Consider the following 22822-nt stretch of genomic DNA (forward strand, 5'->3'; position numbering starts at 1 on the left):
AATAATGAATTACAGTCGTCCAGCCTGGAAGTAATAAATGCATGAACTAGTTTTTCAGCGTCACTCTGAGACAGGATATTTCTAACTTTAGAGATGTTGCACAAATGGAAGAACGCAGTCTTACATATTTGTTTAATATGTGCGTTGAAGGACATGTCCTGGTCAAAAATGACTCCAAGGTTCCTCACAGCGTTACTGGAGGCCAAGGTAATGCCATCCAGAGTAAGAATCTGCTTAGATACCATATTTCTAAGCTTTTCAGGGCCGAGTACAATAACCTGAATAACTGACTGAGAGCACACCAGGTGAGTTAGTCTTATTATAGTAACGCAGACACATGTGAGTCTGCAGCTGTCCTGATCCTTGTCTCCGTTCACCTGCCTGACCTGTGGAGGGCAGCAACACGCAAACCTAACAGAAGGCGCCAAAGTGCTTCCGGTGTGTGTGCTGGCTGTCATGGCGGCTCCCTGTCGCAGGACTTTTTCACGATGAGCTGAGTGGACAGCGCGAAGAGAGAAAACCAGAACGACCGGAGGCGGATGTCGGGGTTGCTGAGGTACCGTGACGCTCCCTTCTCTGACGCTCTGCTGCTGGGTTGAGTTGACCGTAGTTCCGACGTAGAGTCCTCCGGTTTTGACGTCAGGCAGAGCCAAGCGTCACTCAGAAACCCTGCGAGGTAATGTCACGTGAACGAACGACACCTGAGGCTTTAGGTGAGCTGCTCGGTTCAGTTTTCACGTTCGGCTCTGATTAAACGTTTCTTTAATCAGCGTCTTCCTCTGCAGGCCGGAAGTTCAGCCGAGCTACACCAACACTGCTGTTTAACAGCTGTTATGTTTTTCACGGATCGATGATTCTTCGTTATCGGTTTGAATTTTTAAGTCTCACTTTCACATTCGGCGCCCGAATTAACGAACCTATCCTCCTGAGTCCTCCGGTGTCAGTCCGTAAGCTCTGCTCCAAACTTCATTTACAAAAGACACATTTTTACGATTTGTGGTGCCGAGATGTTTTAGAACAAAATGTAAACATGTGTTCCTGATGTGTTAGAGCACTCGGGTTAATTCGGCATAGATGTAGTCCACCACCTGCATCCAGCTTTCATCTCACCATGTTTAATATGTAAACTTCATATGCTGCTGCTTCAGGCAGAGGACTGGACAACCACACGTGGAGGGTGGGTATTTTAAAACTGTCAGCTGAGGATATTAGATATAGAACTGTATATACCCCAAACAGTGTGTGTCAGACACTCGCCTGATTGGCTGCTGCTTGTCAGGATGTGTGCGGGTATATTACCTGCAGAGTTTGTGGGCTGTGAGGCCGACAGAGAGGAACAGACACACTCCTGAGTGAAAGGATCGATGGCTGGTCTCAGTGAGACCGCCTCCCGATGATGATGATGATGACGTTTTACCTGCAGATGTTTGCTCTCTCGCACGTTAGGCTCACCTTTTTTTTTTTTTTTTAAATACTTTAATTAAATTTATGCACATATTACAATCTCTCGTTGGGAGACAACATTTGTGCAACAACATCTTGAAAAGGTTGAATAAGAAATCAAACGAAAAAAAACAAAACAAACAAAAAAACCCAAAACAAAACAAAAACAAAACAAAACACATATATACATATACATAAATATATGAAGGCCATTTTTATGACATATAACAGTTTCCTTTCTGCGAACACTTTAACATACATGTGGCTTACTTAGTACACCAAAAAACAATCATTAAAAGGATAGAGATTGAGTCCCATTGTCGCATATCAAAGCAGCCTCTTTACATGAATCCCTCAGTAATTCTAAAGATGACAAAAAAGATTTTAATTCAATTTTCAATACAGTTAGGGAAGGTCTTTTACTTTTCCATTTGCATTTGTGTATGTGGTATTTGCCCATAATTATCACCACCTTGTGTAGCATGGACAGTTCCTTAGATGGATCACCATTATTATATAAAACTTGTGTTAGAGTCAGTGGGGTCATCCCATCTATTCTTATACTCAACCAGTCTACTAGATCTTGCCAAAAGTCAGTTGTTACTGAGCAGGAAAAAAACAAATGATCAATACTTTCCACCTTTTGTGAACAAAATCCACATGGCTCTACCTCAAACCCAAACCTTTTTTTAAGCATTTCAGCTGCTGGGTAATATCCATTAATTATTTTAAATTGCATTTCTTTGACTTTGGGGGGGATAGGCCATTTTAAAAAGTGCGTATATTTGTTCGTTATTTTAACATTACTCCCTTTTAGTTTTGTGTTACTGTTAAAGTCGTGAAATAATTTGTTTTTAAATATCTTGTTCATGGTTTTATTATTACAGTTTTTATCCGTCAAAGGAATCTGGTTTAGATGTAAAGAAGGTAGACTAATTTGTGCCTTAGAGTAATACAAATAACCTTGAATTAAACTCAACAGAGGTAAGGGGATTGCCTTACAAACCTTGTCATATTCTCTAAGGGAACACTGAATGTTAAACTTAGCATTAAAAACACCCACTGAGAGAAACTGACCCCTTTCATCAAGTAAGTCTGTTATAAAGATTATGTTTTTTTCAAACCACTCTTTAATAAACAATGACTTCTTATTAATTGTAATTGTTCTGTTATTCCACAAGGTGGAGCAATGTGGTGAAAAGTTATGGGCAAACACCATCTTCCAATAAGACAAGACCTGCTTATGATATTCTGACAGTTTCACAGGCAACTTCAATATATCAAAATCACATTTCAGGAGAAAATCCAACCCTCCCACCTTTTTGAAAATATTTTTTGGGATATGGAACCATATGGAGTCAGGTTTCAAGAGGAAGGCTTTTATCCAGTTTATTTTAAATACTCCAACCATTGATTGAAAATCAATTGACTTTATACCACCTTTAGCGTAATCTTTGACAAGTTGTGATTTTTTAATGTAATGTGTTTTATTGCGCCAAATGAATTGATAGATTATAGAGTTAATCTTTTTAATGCTTTTCGGGGTAATGTATAGTGAGTATGCTGGATAAACCATCTTTGAGACGCCCTCTGATTTGGATAATAGATTGCGTCCAAAAATTGTAATATCTCTCGTCAACCAATGATTTAGTGTTTTGGACATGCCATCAATTTTGTCTTTTAGGTTTTTTGATTCTCTAGTGTTGATGTCTTTGTCTAAATAGATGCCTAGATACTTAACTTCATTTTTCACTGGAATCGTCCTCATGCTATTTTCCAAACAATCATAAAGTGGCAAAAGTTCACACTTCTTTAGGTTCAGACACAAGCCTGAAGCTTTAGAAAAAATTGAAATGACATTCAATGCTTTCTCGAGTATTGATTTATCCTTTAAAAATATTACTGTGTCGTCTGCAAACTGACTTATTTTCAGTTCAATATCAAAAATGTTTATTCCTTCGATGTCTGAATGGTTCACAATGAGGTAAGCCATTAATTGAGTGCAAAGAATAAATAGTTTTGGAGAAATTGGGCAACCCTGTCGAATTCCACAGAATATGTCTATCCTAGATGTTATGCCTGGATTGAGCGAAACATAACTATAAATTTGCTTGTAGAACAGTTTGATCACTTTGCAAAATTTGTTTCCAAATCCAAAAAGTTCTAAAGATCTAAATAAAAAATTATGGTCTATTGAATCAAATGCTTTAAAAAAGTCAATAAATAGTATTAAACTTTCTGAATTAATAAAGGATCGATAGTCAATCATATCTAATATTAATCTTATGTTATTATGAATCTGCCTTCCTTTAATAAACGCTGATTGGCACTCATCAATCAATTTGGTTAAGACGCTTTTAAGCCTATTTGCATATACTAAGGCTAATAATTTGTAGTCGTTACATAAGTGTTATGGGTCTCCAATTGTCTAGCATTTGTAAATCTTTGTTTGGTTTGGGTAATAAGGTTATTAATCCTGTTTTCATTGTTGGGGATAGTTCTTCATTTTTTAAACAATCCAAAAAGCCATTAAATAACAAATCTTTAATGTCTTGCCAAAAGGTTTTATAAAATTCAATCGTTAAACCATCAATTCCAGGCGATTTTCCATTTTTCATTTGTTTTAGAGCTGTATCTAATTCGGATATTTTCAAATCTTCTTCTAACCATGTTTTATCATCCTCTTCCAATTTTTTTACCTGATCTTTAATCATATCAAAAAAGATATCTGCATTTTCTTTTTCAGTTCTTGATTTATACAGATTACTATAGAACATGTTAATTTCCTCACTTATTTTGTTTGGTTCCTCAATTATAGTACCATCCTTACTCAATTTAGTAATTTTTTTCTTTGTTTGTCTACGCTTCTCTAGACTATAGAAATAAGATGAATTTTTTTCTCCATGTTCAATCCACTTGGCTCTAGACCTTACATATGCTCCTTTAGCTTTAATCAAGTACACCTCATCTAGCTTATTTTGTAAAGATTGTAAGCGTTCTGACTCTTCCGCAGTCATACAGGGTTTACCACATAATAAATGAATTTGTTCAATTAGATTTTTCTGTTCACATACGCGTAGGGCAGACACTTTCTTTCCCGTTTCTATAGCTAATTGTTTCACATTATATTTAAACCATTCCCATTTACTGACATTAGTCATGCTCATATTGTTAATTTCTGATTTAAGTTCTTTAACTTGTTTACAGAAGTCTTCGTTTTGTAATAAACTATTGTTAAATTTCCATATGTTGTCAGATCTTTGTTGTTTACGTAGAGATAATAAGAGACTTATCAGACAATGATCAGTAAGTGGGGTTGACTGGGTCTCACATTTCGTAACATATGATGATACTGTTTGGGAGACAAGCCAATAATCTAATCTTGAACATACGTTTTTATTTGATGGACTAAACCAAGTATATTTCTTCGTATTTGGGTTTGTCATCCTCCAATAATCGATCATATTGGTTGTCGTACAAAAGTCACAAATAATGCTATCGTGTTCTGGTTGATTTCCTCTTTGTGGTTGTCTGTCAAGCCATGAGTTAGGAGCCAGGTTAAAATCGCCTCCAGTTATCACCTGGGTAGAACCATATGTAGTACTCCACTTTGCAATTACTTTACTTAAGTTAGACATCATATTTCTATTTAGCGACCTGTTATTGTATCCATACACGTTAATAAGAATAATTTTCTGTTCACAGACTTCTACCAACACCATGATCCAATGCCCCATTCCGTCGCTTTTATGATCAATAACTCTCCCTGCAAATTTGTTGAATAAGATCATAACTCCTGCTGAGTGAGTAGTACCATGTGAATAAAGAATACTATCTCCCCATTGATGTTTCCAAAATGTTTCCTCTTCCTTACCAGAATGTGTTTCTTGTAAAAACAAAATGTTTGCCTTAATTTCCTTGCAGAATAAGAACATGGCCTTACGTTTGACATTGTTTTTTAAGCCTCGAACATTTAAGGAACTTAATAGAACAGCCATCTATAAGATAAAGAAAAAACAAAAACAAAAAACGCAAGAACAAAATACAAAACAAGAACAGTAACGGCTTCCTTGGCACTTACTAGAAGAAAAAAAAGTGCTTGAAGCAGGAATAAGCCTAGTGTCCTACCTATGTAATCATAACAGTACTCCGACCCTATCACAGTACTACCCCTTTATATATGCGGCAATTTTAGCTCTGGATAGCCCACGTTTAACTACGGCTTTGCTTTTTGACCCTCTCCTATTTTTTATTTGTGTATTTGTAACAGATATGTATATATAAACATATATATACACACACACATACCCACATTTTATGGTTAACTTGTAGTGACTTCTTCAAGTGCATCTCACAGATCGATCCTTTTACCGTCTATTATTGCATAACCCTCCTTTAGGAATGCTCTTTTGCCGTTGTTTCGAGCTTCCTGCACCTTGGGCCACAGCTTGATCCGAGCTTCACGGTCTTCTTTGGAGAAGTCTTCTTTAAATTTTATGTTCAGTTCTTTGCAGACCCTGGCCTCTTTGGATTTCCTCCATACTTCATCCCTTGCCGTCCTCATGCTGAACTGTATGATGATTGGTCTTGGCACCTTGTTGCTCACTGCATTGTCTTTCTTCCCCAGTCGGTGTACTGTATCAACCATGAGCTGCAGTTTTTCCACTGATACAGGAACCACTCTTGTTAGAATGCCGATCACTGTTTCACGTGTATTCTCGTTGTCCTTCTCTGTCAGACCCAAAATTCTGAGGTCCCATCTTCTGCGGTAACGTGCACTCTCCCGACAGCTCTCCTTTAATTCTTTGTTTTCCTTCATCAGCGACTCCACCTTCGTCTTCAGCTTGTCAATTTCCTCTCTGTTTTTTTGGGTCGCCTGTGTATTTACTTCAATGCGTTGTTCGAAGGCTTCCAACTTCTTTTCAAGCGAATCAAACCTTTCCTCGCATCTCTTTGTGAAGCCAAGTAAAACTTCATATACATTCTCGATGCTCACCTGCTTCTCAGTTATTTTGCTTTTCATTTTTTTGGGATTGGGACTTGGTAACGGAGTGTGGTCACCTATGGGTCTTCCGATCTCTTTCTGAAGTTCCATCTCTTCTATATCTTCATCCTCACATGCTTCCCGCATAGCAGCAAGGTTGTAATCATGGTCGGAGAGGCTACCTGTTAGCTTGGGGTTAGCCATTTTTATCACTCTAAGTTTATCTTTGTGTCTGCCTGAAGGTCTGTCAAAGTAACTTCCAGGGGGTTTCGCTTGCGTTCTACTTCCTTTGGAGTAACAGTTTGTCAGTAAAGTATTTTACAGGACATCAAAATCACGTTTCTTAATCAGACCCGCAGATTGTACAACCGCTTATTCCGCCATCTTTCTCTCCCCCCACGTTAGGCTCACCTGTCCCTCTGCAGCTATGAGTGTGATGTCTGCGGTGATGCGGGGTACCCGGCGGCTGGTGCACGCAGACCCAGCTCTGTTCAGTAACTTCCCGTTTCCGGCCGTATTCTGCCGTGCCGGGAGCGCCGACTTTCTCCTCACCTGCCAACCGAACAGGAAGTTCGCCTTCAAACATGTGAGTTTCTTCCTCCTGATGATGTTCATTAACAAAGACGCAACATTACAGTTCCTTCGTCTGTACAAATAACATTTTAGTGAAAAAAATGAAGCATGTCATAATAAAGATAATTTTTAACTGCAGGTCAAAGGTCAGAAGAAAGAGCAGAAGACCCAGAAGGTCAAACCCAAAGTGGACAAACAGGAAGTTGAGATCCGACAGGGGATGACGGCGGCTGCACTCGCTGAAGCCATGAACAGAGACTTCGGTAAGGATGATAGACAGTATACAGGTGGGCGGAGCTATTTGATGTCTCCCATTGGTCGCTGAAGCGTCAAGATTATGGAACGCCAGGACTGCCATAATGAATTAATTAAATGTGGCAATAATTAATTAAAATTGGAATTAATTAATTAAATAAATAGTTATGACACATGTAATTAATTAATTATTGACACATTTAATTAATTATTTAATGATATATTTATTTATTTCATTTTGGCAGTCCTGGTGCCTGGCTCTCATCATCTGTCAGCCTCACCCATCAAACTCAGGGGGCGGGGTTAACGCTGCCCATGCAGCTTCTCTAACATTTGATTGGTTGCCGTGCAAAGTAAGTCAAAACAGGTCGATCCTAGATAATCGATTGCTTGTGTAGACTTGGGGCAGCCAGTTATCCCAGAATGCAGATCAAATCACAAGCAGCAATGGTGGTGGTGTAGTTTTAAAATACCCCGTTTTTCTGTCACCAGCTACACTTTTAACAGTGTTTTAGCCGCGAATGTCGCGACGTATGTCTGGTCAGGTTGTCAACATAGAACATGTTTGCAAAAGTGCTCAGATGTTTTCAGAGATTTCACTAGCTCTGCTAACAGTTAGCATGCAGAGTGCACCCAGGGGGTTACGTTAACCGGTTTGTTTACATATTCCACTCTCCGTGTTCCACATGTTGCATTCGCAGATTCTCATTTTCACCGAACGATCGTCTCTTTCCGCCTGGTCTTGTGTCTCTGTGCTTCTGTAACATAAAGAACGAGCTGACATTTTTCTCACGAAACCAGCGATCAGCTCAACAGACCCTCAGTTTACCTGCATGCATCCTCCTCTTCCTCATCTGTCAGCTGTTTAACACCTGCTGCTAATTCAAGAAACACGCCTAGTTACCTGGTGATAGTCACAGTTTAACTGCACAAGATAAGTAAATATAGTGTTTTCCCCGAGCGCAGAGCTGCTGGAGCTCGTTTCCTTACAGAGCACTTTATAGGCGAACAGCTTCATCAGCGGCTGATGTCCAATCACCGGCACACAGCTTTCAAACCTCAGCTGAGTTTTAGCTCTCAGTGGTTAAACGCTGGACTTCATTCACTCAGGTTCTGTCTGTCGGGTCACGTTTACTTCGCTGTTTTATTTACAACTGAGCAAATCGGTTTGGCTGAGGTTAAAGTTACGTTTCATAACTGCATAGTTTCACAGACGTTTAATGGTTCACTGGCACATGTGTTAGACTGAACTATCATCTAAATATCATCTGTTTTTTAATAGTTATTCAGCTGTATTCTAAGCACCAGCAGTCTGTTAGAATGTGATTTTTTTTCTCTCTCTGTTGGCAGAGGTATAAAAATGCGCAGGAAAATCTGACGTGCATGGCGAACTTCACCGACGATATTTAGGGAGGAATAAACACACATCAAACATAAATGAACCATTTGTCTGTCTCCATAATTGAGAGAATTTTCTCTTCTTATGTCAACACTCTCTCTCTTTTTTTTTTTTTTTTTTGCTTTTTCGGTCATGTTATGTTTACCTGTCAAAGGCTTGTTACAAACTATGAAACACATTGTGCAGACTTCTGGATGTTAGAAGAAAACTAATACTGCTCATGAATGAGACTAAAGGCAGGAAGGTGTCCTTTAAAACTAAACATGTTAATAGGACCTCCCTGTTTATATCATAGTTTATGATATAGCACGTGTATTTCAGTAATAGCCTGCTGAGGCCACTATACGTGCTGGCCTCATATCAAATGTGAAGGCAGACTGAGTCTATGTTTGACGTTTTTTATATCTAATCTTCCTTTTCAAACATTTAAACAGCAGCGAGTCTGCAGCTGAGGGAATACAAACTCAAACTGTCGGAACAGGTTTGCTCGTTTCTTGGATTCATTTGGTGATTCATTAAATGTATAACTGTTATTCTAATCTGCTGCTGAGTCTCTTACACTTTTCTTTATGCTGTATATTTTCACGTCTCTGGAATAGTTGGCAGTTAGATAGTCAGCTGGGAAACTTTGTGTTAACTCATGGAGCTGAGGATATCGTGGATATGCTGACCTCGCTGCGTGGTGTACAGAGCGAGGTCAGCATGATTAATATTCACAATAAAAATATTAGCCGAACATCATGAAGTCTGTATGTGTTTCATAGTGTCGAACAACCTTTGTACAGTTAAAGCCAGCAGTTACTACATGACGGAAACACCAACGTTATCTCTTTTATGTGTTTATACACAGGTCACGCTGATTACTGAACAAAAACCCAAAGATCAGATGTTAAACAGATTTATTTGCTCTCTCTCCTCCTTAAACATGTTTTTAATGTTAGTTATAATTCAGACTGAAACACGTAGGACACATAAGAACTTCAGGAAATAAAACACCGATAAATATAACCTCAGTAAAAGAAGTCAGCGGGGGTTACTACAGCTGTGTACCGGGGCCTGCGCTTTGTCGGTGGGATTGCTTGCGAGGCGAGCGGGTCTATCCCACGCTTTGCCGTGAGACTGGGCAGACGTCTCCGAAATCATCGAAACACTTTTGCAAAGAGGCTGTATCTTGACAAACCGACCAGACACATGAAGATTAAACCACTACATTCTCGGCTAAAAAAATATTAAAACGGTATTTGGTAACACACAAACAGGGTTTTTCAAAGCTCAGTTCTGTTAGCTTCCACATGCCGGTTGTTGTGTGCTAGAAACAATGGCCACCAGGCCAAAGCAATGGTTTTGACTCGATCAGCGTTAGCCCCGCCCCCTGAGTTTGATGGGTGAGGCTGACAGATAAAATTATTTCATGATGAGAGCCAGGCGCCAGGACTGCCAAAATGAAATAAATAAATATATCATTAAATAATTAATTAAATGTGTCAATAATTAATTAAATGTGTCAATAATTAATTAAAATGTGAAATACATAAATAATTAATTAAATGTGTCAATAATTAATTAATTAAATGTGTCATAACTATTTATTTAATTAATTAATTCCAATTTTAATTAATTATTGACACATTTAATTAATTATTTAATGGTGTATTTAATTAATTCATTATGGCAGTCCTGGCGTTCCATACAAGATGAGCGTTTGACCTTCGTTGTCTTGGTTCCAAAAAACGGACCAAGAGTTTACCGCCACCTGGTGGCCATTAGACAGAATGCCGGTTTAAGGCTCCTCCTCGTGCGCCTACTTGTCCGACCCTGGAGCGACGTCGATGTTTTAAACTGTCTGTGGCTGGAAGCTGTTTTAAATAAAGGTCTATTTGAATCTCAGACCACGTGCTGGAGGCTCTGCTGAACACGTCGGTGCATCTGGACTCTCTGGAAAAGGACACGGTTCTGGAGGAACGATGGATTAAAGAGGTGGTGACACGGTCAGGGATGAAGTTCAGATGGGCCAAACTGAGCGCGAGCAGAGAGCGACCCAACAGGGACGCCTGCAGGAGGTGACAAGAAGTCTCTGATCACGTGTATGTAACTCGTCACAGTGGTTTGTAACAAAATAAGGTTCTCCGTTACCTACAACCTTCACAGACCGCCTGCTGATCCCACCCTCCTGGTGCCACGGCCCCCGGTGGTCACCATCATGGGTCACGTGGACCACGGTAAGACGACGCTGCTGGACAGCCTGAGGAAGAGCCAAATCGTCTCCACAGAGGCCGGAGGCATCACGCAGCACATCGGGGCTTTCCTGGGTAACAGCACGCTCTAAACTTTATTTAAAAACACCCAACGACAGGAAACGAAACAAGATTTTTTTTTAAAGACAAACTTTAAGAGCAAACAGAAGAAAATGTAATTAAATCATAAAATCTGTCACCAGACTCTGCTGATCGATTATTGAATGTTGTTTTAATAAGCAGCGTTTGCAGGTTTGTGCTCGTTTACAGACAGTAAACTTTTTCCTGAAGCTTCGTTCCCGCTCTCGGATCTTTTCTTCCAGTCCAGCTGCCGACAGGTGAGAAGATCACCTTCCTCGACACTCCGGGCCACGCCGCCTTCTCCTCCATGAGAGCCCGTGGAGCCAACGCCACCGACATCGTCGTTCTGGTGGTGGCAGCTGATGATGGCGTCATGAACCAGACGGTGGAGTCCATCGAGCATGCCAGGAGAGCCAAAGGTGGGAGCTCCACCTGACAGTCGCAGCCGAGGGCTCAGAGCGAAGCGTCGCCCCGTTTCTACTGCTTTTACTGGATTTCTATTCATTTTGTTTTTATGCTCTTCTACTGCTGATTCTACTGTTCGTCCGTGTTTCAGTCCCCGTGATCGTGGCGGTGAATAAGTGTGACAAGCCTCACGCCGACCCTCAGAGGGTGAAGCAGGAGCTGCTCGCTCACGACGTTGTTTGCGAGGAGTTCGGGGGAGACGTTCAGGCGATTCACATCTCTGCTCTGAAGGTGAACTCATCAAACAACACATCGCGTTGTTTTCCCACAATGCAATGCACAAAGAACATTCCTATTGGTCAGTTAGTACAACAGACAGGTTAAAGGTAAAGTAATGAAAGCAGTTAATATGGCTTCCTTAAAATATGAGATCATTACAGTCGACCTGTTGTTGCTGTAGACCAATGATGTCATTGATGACGTTGTCAGGGTGATAACCTTCTGGCTCTGACTGAGGCCACAGTAGCTTTGGCAGAGGTGTTGGAGCTAAAGGCGGAGCCTACCGGCCCCGTGGAGGGACTCGTCATCGAGAGCAGGACCGACAAAGGCAAAGGGTAAGTCCTTCACAGTGCTAACTCTGGTTTACTGGAAACATGAAAGAGTCAAACAGGCCCAGTGTGACCAGTTTGGTCTTCCCAGCCCGGTCACGACAGCCATCGTCCAGCAGGGGACGCTAAAGAGAGGCTGCGTGCTGGTTGCTGGGAAATCCTGGGCTAAAGTTCGCTTCCTGTTTGATGAGAACGGCTGTGCTGTGAGGGAGGCGGGGCCGAGTACTGCGGTGGAGGTGGTTGGCTGGAAGGAGCTGCCGTCAGCTGGAGAGACCATCCTGGAGGTGGAGTCTGAGGTGAGTGGGATATAAACCGGGTCCGCCCAAATGAAATCACTTCACATGAAATAGAATAAATGTTTTATTAAACAATAAATCGACAGAGGTTGTGTTCATCTCAGCGGATGCTTCGCCTACAAGAAAAAAGGAGAAATATTAAGTTTGCGTTAAAAATCTCTTCAGAACATTTCGCTGCGATGTTCGTTTTCTGCCTCCTCTTTGCAAACTTTGCTCTTCGTTGTTTTTTTGCTCTGGTTTTAAATTTTGGGAAATTTAAATAAAAATCCAGACTGGATTGTTGGTGGTTGGTTTCCTTCGTGGGTCAGAGATGACCATTTCCTGTCAGTCCCTTCCACAATAAAAGCTTTCCTCCTTTGGCTCCTGCAGCAGCGAGCGCGGGAGGTGGTGGAGTGGAGAAGTCACGATGAGGAGCAGCGGAAACTGCAGGAGGAGCAGAGCGCGATCGAGCAGAAGCAGAAGCTCCACCTGGAGGAGTACCGCAGGGAGAGGGAGGGGCTGTCCCACCTGAGCTGGAGGCAGAGGAAGGTGGCGCTTTACCGGGCCAACAAGACCCGCTTCGCCACGAGGCCCAGCGAGAGGATGCAAAGCGACCAGCTCAGCCTGCCGCTCATCATCAAAGGTACGCACTGAGCCAGCTTCAAACAGGCTCCGCCCACTGTGATGTCACTAACTGAACAACCGTTGACCCAGGTGACGTGGATGGCTCGGTGGAGGCCATCCTGAACATCCTGGACAGCTACGACGCTCAGCAGTGCGAGCTCGAGGTGGTCCATTTCGGCATAGGAGACATCTCTGAGAACGACGTCAACATGGCCGAAATGTTTGGAGGTACGAGCAAAGGACGCCATTCCAGATGTTTTTATTCATTTTGTGTGCAGCAGATTCTTCTGACCGCCGGCTGGTTTAGTGTGATTTCATGATGGGATTAAAGCTGAGAGCAGAGAACGCCTTCTTACAGAGTGTCTATGAATGCATCACAGGGTACCTGAGTTTAAAATAAATAATAAATCTCCTGCTCCACCTTCAAACATCGTGTGGACTGTCCTGACTGGCTGCGTCTCGCCATCAGGCTCCATCTATGGCTTTAACGTGGCGGCGAGCCGTGGCATCGAGCAGCTGGCAGCGAGGAAAGGCATCCCGCTGTGCCTGCACAGCGTCATCTACAAGCTGGTAGATCAGCTGAAGGAGGAGCTCAGCGCCAAACTGCCACCACTCGTCTCAGAGAACATCACAGGTGAGTCGGCACCACACGGTCATGTGACCACAGCTGAGCTCAGGTGGAGCGGAGGCGTATCAGTGAGATCAAAGTCAGCGTTTCATCCCTGCTAAATCACCATGGTAACAGGTAGCATCAGCATCTTAATTTTACCGCCTTACGGCCACCAGGTAAACGCGTCTCCATCTGACGCTTCTACCGTTGTTTTAAATCATCATCATCTGATTGGAGCACGTGACGCTCAGAGCTCATTTAATGAGGAAAACAGAAGCAATGTGAGCACGCTCAGAGTGCGGAGCAGAGGCAAGATCTGCATATGTTCATTTTGTTTCTAGCCACACCCCCTTAGGTCACATGTCAGAGGAAGATGAACCTGTGATGTCAGTCACACATATCCTGTTCCCCCCGGTGCAGGTGAGGCGTCGGTCGTCGCCATGTTTGACGTCACCGTGGGAAAGAAGAAGGTTCCCGTGGCCGGCTGTCGGGTTCAGAAAGGTCAGCTGGACCGACGGTTCAGGTTCAGGTTGATCCGAGGCCGGGACACCGTGTGGGAGGGTGAGTGAGACCGGAGCTGGGGTCAAGCAGCAGGACTGGACCGTGTTGTTCTAACGTTCTCCTGATGTTCCCGCAGGTTCTCTGGCAGCACTGAGGCACCACAAAGATGACGTGCAGACGGTGAGGGCGGGCATGGAGTGCGGCCTATCGGCTGACGGCGACGTCGACTTCAGAGCCGGTGATATCGTCGTGTGCTTTGAGGAGGTGGCGGCGCCGCAGGTCACTTCCTGGGACCCCGGCTTCTGAACTCCCATCATGCACTGCTGCGCAGCGCTTCTATCACAGACTCTCAGACACAGATGAACCTGATGTTTAGTTTCAGACGTTTATTGAAAACTGAACAGGAAGTGGTTAAATTCAAACTGAAGCACAGACGTGTGTGAACATCCTGCTTTCTGACTGGACAGAACCTCTAATAAAATATACGTGTGATTGTCTGAACCAATCAGGAAGCTCATCAGGAAAGAGTAAATGTTGTCTGTGATTAATATTCTCGCACTCGACGGAACGCTGAACACTCCGCTTTCAGCGTGCCATCTCATTTCTTCTTCTTGGGCTTTGTCGGTTTGGCGAGCAGCAGCGGGTCGATCTCATCTGCACTCAGTCCTCTGATGGCGAAGAGTCGAGCAGCGCGCTCCGACGGCGTTCCCCCACACTTCAACCCACGAGACATCAGTTCTTTTTTCAAGACGTCCAAACCCAGAGACTCCAGCTGCTCGACAGACGCCACCGAGAGCAAATCCAGCTGCTGAAGAACAACAAGATAAGATAACCTTTATTAGTCCCACATGTGGGAAATTTGTTTTGTCACAGCAGGAAGTGGACAGTGCAAAAGTTATGAGGCAAAAATTAGAATACAATAAGAATAAATACAGTACACAGCTGTACGGAATAGAATAAAATAAAATATACAATAAGATAAAAATAGAATACAAATACTATATACAACTGAGTAAAAATACAACGATGACAGAAAGGATTATTGCACTTAGTATTATTGCATATGTATGGACAAGAGTTAATGATCGCAACATTTGACTACTCGAACACACTGCAGTGGTTTGTATCATATCTATCTAATAGACTCCAGTTTGTGCATGTAAATGGAGAGTCCTCTTCACACACTGAGGTTAATTATGGAGTTCCACAGGGTTCAGTGCTAGGACCAATTCTGTTTACATTATACATGCTTCCCTTAGGCAGCATCATTAGAAGACATAGCATACATTTACACTGCTATGCAGATGACACCCAGCTCTATCTGTCCATGAAGCCAGACAACACACACCAATGAGTTAAACTGCAGGAATGTCTTAAAGACATAAAGACCTGGATGGCCGCTAACTTTCTGCTTCTTAATTCAGATCAAACTGAGGTTATTGTACTCGGCCCTGAAAATCTTAGAAATATGGTATCTAAGCAGATTCTTACTCTGGATGGCATTACCTTGGCCTCCAGTAACGCTGTGAGGAACCTTGGAGTCATTTTTGACCAGGACATGTCCTTCAATGCACATATTAAACAAATATGTAAGACTGCTTTCTTCCATTTAGCTCCAAAATTAGAAACTCCATAAAAACCTTCAGCAGATCCAAAATGCTGCAGCAGTAAGAAAACCTCCACAGCTCAGCGATGACATAATTCAGACTTTAAAATTAACCTTAAACGTCTCATCAGAAACTTTAACCCTGAAAATTTCAGACTTTATTCATCGGGTACACACCTGTTGAGACAGCTCGCTTGATTGTGATGGTTTGGACGGACCAGGATGGTTCTGGTCCTCTGACGGTGTCCCAGTCTGGTCTCTGGAGGTCTTCTCAGAGTCCCGGTCCTCTGACGGTGTCCCAGTCTGGTCTCTGGAGGTCTTCTCAGAGTCCCGGTCCTCTGACGGTGTCCCAGTCTGGTCTCTGGAGGTCTCCTTGGGGATCTGTGTGGTTCTGGTGCTTCCACTGTTTGAGGATGAAAGAAGACTCTTTCAGACATCGTTAAATGACGGTGGATCTGGTCCCTGGCGCTCTTTGGGCTTTACCTGCTACCCTCCTCTGCCTCTCTTCGTGTTGTCATGGTAACGATGGCAGCAGCAGTTTCACGGCTGGATGTGGACGGAGCCTCGTCATCATCTGAGCTCATCAGCTCGTCCATCTCCTCCAGCCCTGTCCTGTGAGCACAAGCATGATCAGTCAGTTTCACTCTGAACCTTCTCAGCTTCCCACATTTTGTTGCTAGGTAACAGACGATGCAGTTCCAACCAAATACAGCCGACAGAAGCTCACGTAAACGGACGCTGACCATCAGAGACGAGCTGCGAGCGCTTCAGCTGAACTCAGAACACACGAATCTGTGCTGGTGGTCGGTGAGGTCACTGGAGCTGCTGATAAAAGACTCTGTGATGTCAGCGGGCGCCAGGAAACCTGTTGACATCACAGTGCCCGCTGAGTTGATGGATTCACCAGAAATCACTGACACCCCACTTAACTGTTTTTCACCAAGCGTGACCTCACAGGATTCAACTGGTTTCATCGGTTGGGTTTCAGCCAATCAGAACCTCCCTGGCTGCTGACCTCATGTTTTTATTTGTCAGGGTGTGATGTTGCTCGCACAGCGAACGACCTGCCGTCTCGACAAGGACAATAATTGAGAATAATTTGCCTTTCAGAAGCTCGCTGTAGCTCAGAGCCGCCGGCGGCGTTCTTGTCGTTCCCTGTCTGAGTGATCGCGTAACAGCTGCCATGTTCAACTCTTCCTGTCATTAACGACTCACCAGAAGCACCCCCCTCCTCCTGCTGTCTTCGTCTTCTTCTTCGCAGGCTGCTCACTCTGATCACAGTTCAGCCTCTTGGCGCCGCACATGTCGTCCACCTTCACCTGGCTGCTGGAGGAAGCCTGCAGACCTGCAACAGGAAACACACCTGGCATCAAACACGTGCAACCTCGCGCTCTCACCATGCGAGCTGTGCAGCGCGGCCAACCTCTGAGCACCGAGTCCTCGAGTCGCTCGGACAGGTCGTGGCACTGCTGCTGGTACTCTGCGTCGGTGAACTGGTGTTTGGGCTCATTGAGCTTCCTCTGCAAGCGCTCCAGACGCCGCTGCTCCTTCTCTGCCTCGCGCTCCGCTTGCTTCTTCAGCCAGTCCGCCATCCTGCCGCACCACAGAAGAACAGACATGTCACTGCAGTGAGCACCGGCCGCTCACAATCAGACTCTACCCACAAACTGCAGGAGGAAGTGACCTCGACGGTGGGATAGATTGTTTGACAGGTGTGTTGCTGGCCCAACGTCACAGTGCTTTGAGCTTACAGCAGCAGCTGCTGCAGAGCAGATGTTTGAGGTGAATCATCATCAATAATTAACCTGAATATTTTACATCAACTGTAGAAAATTCACCTTTCAGAGTTTTTCTGGTGTTTTAAAGCTCGTTTTCAGACACTTGAAATTTAAGTGCGCTCACCTGGACAACACCTTGGACACTGCTGTATAAATAACATTCAAAGCGTTTCTGTTCTCATCATGTTTTATGTGCAGCCATCAAATCGTATTATTATTATTATTATTATTATTATTATTATTATTATCATCATCATCATCATCATCATCATCATCATCAAATCTGTTAAACTGGCTCCAAACATCTCAATACGTTTACTGCCAACGTGACAGCAAACCAGAGCAGGAAGCGGAGCAAAGTGTGACAGGAGAGGTGTTTGCACAGGTGTCTCCACGCTGAGGTGGGGAAACTAAAACGTGCAAACAGACATTATTGAGCCTTCTGGCTGAACGCTGCCACCTGCTGGTGAGACTTTCATTACATTTACCACAGATTTTACTGGAAGACCTTTAAAGTAGGGCCGGGTATCGTCACTGATTTCTAGAACTGATTCAATTCAGATTCACAAGGTCCCGAATCGATTCGATCCACGATTTGAATCTGGGAAATTTTGCCTCAGACAGTCAGAAATATTATAATTCAGATGATGCATCAGTACATTTCCATATGTTTATATCTATAAAAAGAAAGCTTGTGAGCATCACAGCAGATGCCTTTGTGTAAAAGTAACTGAGGAATTTTATAAAAATATTCTGCAGTAGATCAAAAACGAAAGTTTAAATATGTTCATCATTGAACAGCAGAAATGAGGCTTTGTTTTCAAAAGTAAGTAAAAGGAAAAAACAAAAAACAGCGTCCGACAGCCTGTAAACAGCTGTAGACTTGTGTGCAAGCGAATAATGAAGAAAACTGATTTTTGTTGTGAGAGAGAGAGAGAGAGAGAGAGAGAGAGAGAGAGAGAGAGAGAGAGAGAGAGAGAGAGAGAGAGCTGTCGGCTTTCAGCCCCGACCGTGTCCGTGCCGCCGGGTGAGAAAGGCGACATCTCCTTAATTCTGACCCGTCGGCGGGTCCGCACTTTGAGTTTAGCCTCTGTTTTAGCCGTTTGGTGGTTGTTGAAGTTTTGTGAGGTTTAACCTGAGATTCTGGCGTTTCGGGTAAAATAAATTTTTATTTAAAAATCGATTCAGGATTTTAATGAATCGATTTTACGTTATCCATGCTAGAATTTATTTTAATCGATAATCAAAACCCAGCCCTACTTTAAAGACTACAGAGTAATAACACTTCCTGTCTGATCTAAACATTTCAGCTCCTGTGTGTTTGTCTCACTCTTTCTCGTGGTTGACGTCTCTGAGTCTCCGCCCACTGAGGTCCCTGCAGGCCTCTCGATTGGTCGTCTTTTCAATCTGAGCGCCGAGCGCGCGCAGCATTGAACCGAACCCTAAAACACATTTCACAAGTTTCCTTCAGCTCTTCTGCAGCAGGAAAACTGGAAGCTACTTTCCGTTTACTGACCTCCTTTCCCTCCAAGGAGGCGGAGCTCCAGATGATAGACGGCTCCATGCTCCAGAGGATCGTCCAGGTGTGCCCGGCGCCCATCTCTGGTGACGTAGAAATCCTGGAAACATGAAAACTCGCTGAGATGAACCCTTCGATCATCTTCACATCCCCTGAAGCCGCGACCTTAACCTCCCGTAAACACACCTCCAGTTTATTTAATCTGGAATAAATCTAAATAAATAATTCAATGAATAAGAGCTGGCAGGAAGTACGTCATAACAGGGCTGATCCTGAGGCTCTGATTTTACGGATTTAAGTCAAAATGATTAGGGCTGCCACAAACAATTAGATAGTCGACTAGTCACAGATTATTTTTGCGACTAGTCGACTAATCGGATCATCATCCATTGGATGTAAAACGTACAGCTTATTGCACCAGCAGCATCTGCTCTTATATAACTATCATTAGCTTACAGCTTGAAGTGTTTCAGGTCTGTGCTAACTAAAAATAAAGACAAGACAAGTTTATTAAATTTTAATGAAATTTGCAGATTGTTTCGGTGAAGTTTAATAAACTCCTTGCTATCTAAAATATAACAGGACACCGGAGTAAATTCTCCAGCATCTCACACTTCTGATAATCAGCTGTCTGCTTGATGTTTATTCAGCTGTGTAAAAACTTTAATCTCAGCCAAACAGATTTACTCAGGAACAAATAAAATACTAAAATAAGCCAAACAATAACATTGTTAAGTTATCTAAGTGACTCATATATCATGTTTAACCTGAGTAGCGAAAGACGGCGGTGGGTTTGAAAACGATTTGCCGGGAGTCCGGTGTTCTCACGGCTCTAGTGAGCCTAGCCCCCGGCTAGCTATCGAGCTAGTGGGTAACAGACGTATCCGAAAACGTCGGAGCGCTTTTGAAAATATGCGGTGTCCTGATAAACTGAGCAGATATTTGAGGTTTACACAGCTACAGTCTCGCCTGAACATATATTAAACGTTTATTTTGTGACCCAGAAAGAATAATAAGAGTAATCGCCTGAGCCAAGGTGTGGCTCAGGCGATTAGAGGATCATCAGGGGGTCCTTTTGTCCCTCTGTGGGGGGTCACTCCCACTAGGTTTATATCTGGGACTCTCCACCATTTGACCTTAGAACTGAAGAAGCTTCTCGGATGAGAGGTGAAACGTCTTCAAGCAACTTAAAGAAGTCCAGACGCTTTTCTTTGCAAGCTCCTTTGACTACGATGACCTGGATGACTGAGAACCTTCACAGAAATAAGAGTAATATTAAAACTAACTAGCTGCCGCCATTGTTGGAAACTGAGCTGGGGTGCGCTATGAATTCTGGGACACAGCTTCTTCTTCTTCGGGGTTTAACGGCAGCTGGCATCCTTGTACATGCAGTGCTGCCATCTTCTGTTTCAGTCCGTTATTACACTCTTAAATCCTGCTACTTATTCCTGCGTCTTTTGGGATCTTACAAAGCTTCAAACGACGTGTCGACTATTAAATCAGTCGTCGACGATTTTGATAGTCGACGTAATCGTGACTAGTCGACTAATCGTGGCAGCCCTAAAAGTGATTCACCCTTTCATGCATGAATTATGACAAACTCAATCAGGATTTTTATTCATCGTTAGGAATGAAAAAATGATTTTTGAACTTCATTTTTTAAACATGTACTTTTCAAAGAGGTTCAGTGGACAACATTTTAACTTAAGAATTTGACAAACGAATAAACAATACACACCGTGTATATTGTTTATGTGCAAGTACACCATCAACACTGACACAAATACACGGAAACGGCCTTTGAATAGCTGTCCACTGTAGTGACCACTATGCGTGAAAGGGTTAAACTCGTGATTGCTTCGGCCTCCTCTGGATATAACCTGAGGTTACTGTCAGTGCTGACCTCGTTTGGGACAGGTTAATGCCGAGTTTAGCCTTATAGCTTATATGCTAACCGCCGACAGGTTGATTCTGTTCACCTGGACGTAGCGGTTTCAGTGGGAGGAACGTTTCGTCACTTTTCCAGGTGACTTTTTCACATGAGTGACGCTACGTCCAGATGAGCGGGATGTGCTTACCTGGAAGATTAAGCATGCATCAAAACACTTTATATGCTAACGTTAGCGCAGCTGCTAACACTGATACCCGGAGTGCATTTAAACCGCCTAACCCGGGCTAACTCACGCTAACCCTGGTTATCCCGGATAATTCGTCTCAGCCTCACCTCCGGAAGCGGCACGAGCCGGTCCAGGACGTGCCTGACCACAGAACCGACCGGAAACACGCAGGTAGAACCTCTGCGGCCCAAAGCGCTCACCGACACCTCCATGTTGCACAACGCTCATGCGCAGCTCTTCCGCTTCTTACTGGCTGAGTTTTTCTTCTCTGACTTAAAACGCGCGTCATTGTTACTGTACAGATGTACAATGATATACAGCGCCACCTGCTGATCCGGAGTGCACTGAGCCCACGTCACGCCACCACAACAATTCGAATTAGTGAGCTAATAATGTGATTCATGGTCTCAGTTTCATGCATTAGGTAAAAGACACAAGCGAGAGGTCAAACAAGCAGAACGTTTATAGTTTGAACTGCTTTTACATCATGGGAATGTTTTATGGTTTTAAAATCTTGTCTGGTTTCATTTATAAAGCATGCAAAATTCAGTTTTGCACTATTGTATTTATTTATTCTCATTCTTTTCTATTTCTTATTCTACTTTTATTCAAGCACAACACTGTTGGACTGATTCTTAGTTTAACTTATTTCTGTATAGCTACATATTTGAATTTGTTCATTATTTTGTTCACAGTTTGCACCTTTGATCCAGGAGGAAGATATTTGACCTCACTGTATACTTAAGTGTAAAATGTTGGGTAGAAAATAAAAGTCTACTTAGTGCTTTTTGGAGGACCACGTGACGCTTTTGCCTCTACAGCCTTCACAGGAAGTGCGCGGAGACAGAACTTCCGGTTGTGCGGTAAACATGGCGGCGCTGTGCAGGGTCGTGTCGGGGCTCCGGTATCGGGTCCGGCTCTCCCCCCGGTTCCTCCGGAACTCCTTCAGCTCGGACTCGGGCCCCGCCGAGAGCCCGATCTCCGGGTTCTCCGCCGCCTTCGACCACCAGGAGGTGCTCCGGCGGGAGACACAGAGCAACGCGGCCGGGCCGAAGGCCTCCTCTTTGGATCCGGAGCTCAGCTTCGCTGCGCTGCTTCGTCGGTCCCCGCTGATCCAGATGGGCCCAGCCAAGGACGCGGTGGTGGTGGGCAGGGTGTTCCGGGTGGTCCGCGACGACCTCTACATCGACTTCGGTGGGAAGTTCCACTGCGTGTGTCAGCGGCCGGCCGGGGCCGACGGCCTGCAGCCGGGCTCCAGGGTCCGTCTGCGGCTGCAGGACATGGAGCTCACCGCCCGCTTCCTGGGAGCCAGCACCGACACCACGCTGCTGGAGGCCCAGGCAGTGCTGCTGGGCCCGCTGGACGGACGGGAGCACCAGATCCGGGACTGAGGCTGGAACGAGGTGGACTGTGGCCCACGGGTGGAGGACTCTGGTTGTTCGTGTGCGCACCGAGGCTCAGCAGGGCCCGAAACAAGGACTGAATTAAACAGATTTTCTTATCACGTGACGTTTGACTGTGCTGAATGACCCCTGACCCCGGTCACGTGACATTGCTGGAGCTGATGGCTGCTGTCACTGTTCGTTATCATCAACACTGAAACTAACCAATCACGGAACTGTGATGTCATAACATGCAGTGTGTTTGTAAAAGTCTGTCATGGAAAAATCATTGCAGCTGTTTTCTTTATGTCTGCAATAAATAAATGTGTGATCGACGTTCAGCTCACTCCTCTCGGTTTCACACAGCTGCAATACTGAGGTGAGATGGCAGGTTAAAGGTCAGCTGATAAAGCTTCAGGTCGGGGAAG

The 22822-nt window shown here is 43.8% G+C and overlaps 3 protein-coding genes across 10 annotated transcripts; 2 read left to right on the top strand and 1 right to left on the bottom strand.

Moving 5' to 3' along the window:
• Positions 1–395: 395 nt before the first annotated feature.
• On the top strand, positions 396–14509 carry mtif2 (mitochondrial translational initiation factor 2). Of its 6 annotated transcripts, none has more exons than XM_024802739.2 (14): positions 396–556; positions 6833–7013; positions 7140–7263; positions 10543–10714; positions 10803–10963; positions 11212–11388; positions 11526–11665; positions 11864–11988; positions 12074–12278; positions 12648–12900; positions 12972–13109; positions 13351–13515; positions 13912–14052; positions 14129–14509. In XM_024802739.2, the coding sequence occupies exons 1-14, from the start codon at positions 540–542 to the stop codon at positions 14296–14298; spliced, it is 2169 nt and encodes a 722-aa protein (XP_024658507.2). In that variant the 5' UTR covers positions 396–539; the 3' UTR covers positions 14299–14509. The 6 variants fall into 6 exon arrangements, with proteins under 6 accessions (XP_024658507.2, XP_024658509.2, XP_024658508.2 ...); XM_024802741.2 differs by having other exon boundaries at positions 398–713; XM_024802740.2 differs by having other exon boundaries at positions 399–676.
• On the bottom strand, positions 14359–21930 carry LOC101473325 (splicing regulator SDE2). Of its 3 annotated transcripts, none has more exons than XM_023154188.3 (8): positions 21791–21930; positions 18893–18995; positions 18707–18818; positions 17022–17191; positions 16814–16943; positions 16082–16210; positions 15776–16001; positions 14359–14800 (listed from the first exon to the last, which is right to left on the bottom strand). In XM_023154188.3, the coding sequence occupies exons 3-8, from the start codon at positions 18805–18807 to the stop codon at positions 14591–14593; spliced, it is 966 nt and encodes a 321-aa protein (XP_023009956.1). In that variant the 5' UTR covers positions 18808–18818; positions 18893–18995; positions 21791–21930; the 3' UTR covers positions 14359–14590. The 3 variants fall into 3 exon arrangements, with proteins under 3 accessions (XP_023009956.1, XP_076741453.1, XP_014267001.1); XM_076885338.1 differs by lacking the exon at positions 21791–21930 and adding an exon at positions 21120–21358 and having other exon boundaries at positions 14359–14797; XM_014411515.4 differs by lacking the exon at positions 21791–21930 and adding an exon at positions 21120–21358.
• On the top strand, positions 21882–22729 carry mrps28 (mitochondrial ribosomal protein S28). Its single transcript, XM_012915636.3, has one exon. The coding sequence runs from the start codon at positions 21882–21884 to the stop codon at positions 22401–22403; it is 522 nt and encodes a 173-aa protein (XP_012771090.1). The 3' UTR covers positions 22404–22729.
• Positions 22730–22822: the final 93 nt, after the last annotated feature.

This window comes from Maylandia zebra, linkage group LG6 (genome assembly GCF_041146795.1).
Source record: "Maylandia zebra isolate NMK-2024a linkage group LG6, Mzebra_GT3a, whole genome shotgun sequence".
NCBI lineage: Eukaryota > Metazoa > Chordata > Actinopteri > Cichliformes > Cichlidae > Maylandia > Maylandia zebra.

Coding starts and splice junctions, on each gene's coding strand:
- mtif2 (XM_024802738.2), top strand. CDS start 1,134: ATGCTGCTGCTTCAGGCAGAGGACTGGACAACCACACGTGGAGG. Junction 7,014..7,139: donor GGAAGTTCGCCTTCAAACAT/GTGAGTTTCTTC, acceptor TTTTAACTGCAG/GTCAAAGGTCAGAAGAAAGA. Junction 12,279..12,647: donor TCCTGGAGGTGGAGTCTGAG/GTGAGTGGGATA, acceptor TGGCTCCTGCAG/CAGCGAGCGCGGGAGGTGGT.
- LOC101473325 (XM_014411515.4), bottom strand. CDS start 21,224: ATGGAGGTGTCGGTGAGCGCTTTGGGCCGCAGAGGTTCTACCTGCGTG. Junction 18,996..21,119: donor GGCTCGTGCCGCTTCCGGAG/GTGAGGCTGAGA, acceptor TCATGTTTCCAG/GATTTCTACGTCACCAGAGA. Junction 14,801..15,775: donor CAAGCGAGCTGTCTCAACAG/GTGTGTACCCGA, acceptor GTTGTTCTTCAG/CAGCTGGATTTGCTCTCGGT.
- mrps28 (XM_012915636.3), top strand. CDS start 21,882: ATGGCGGCGCTGTGCAGGGTCGTGTCGGGGCTCCGGTATCGGGTCCGG.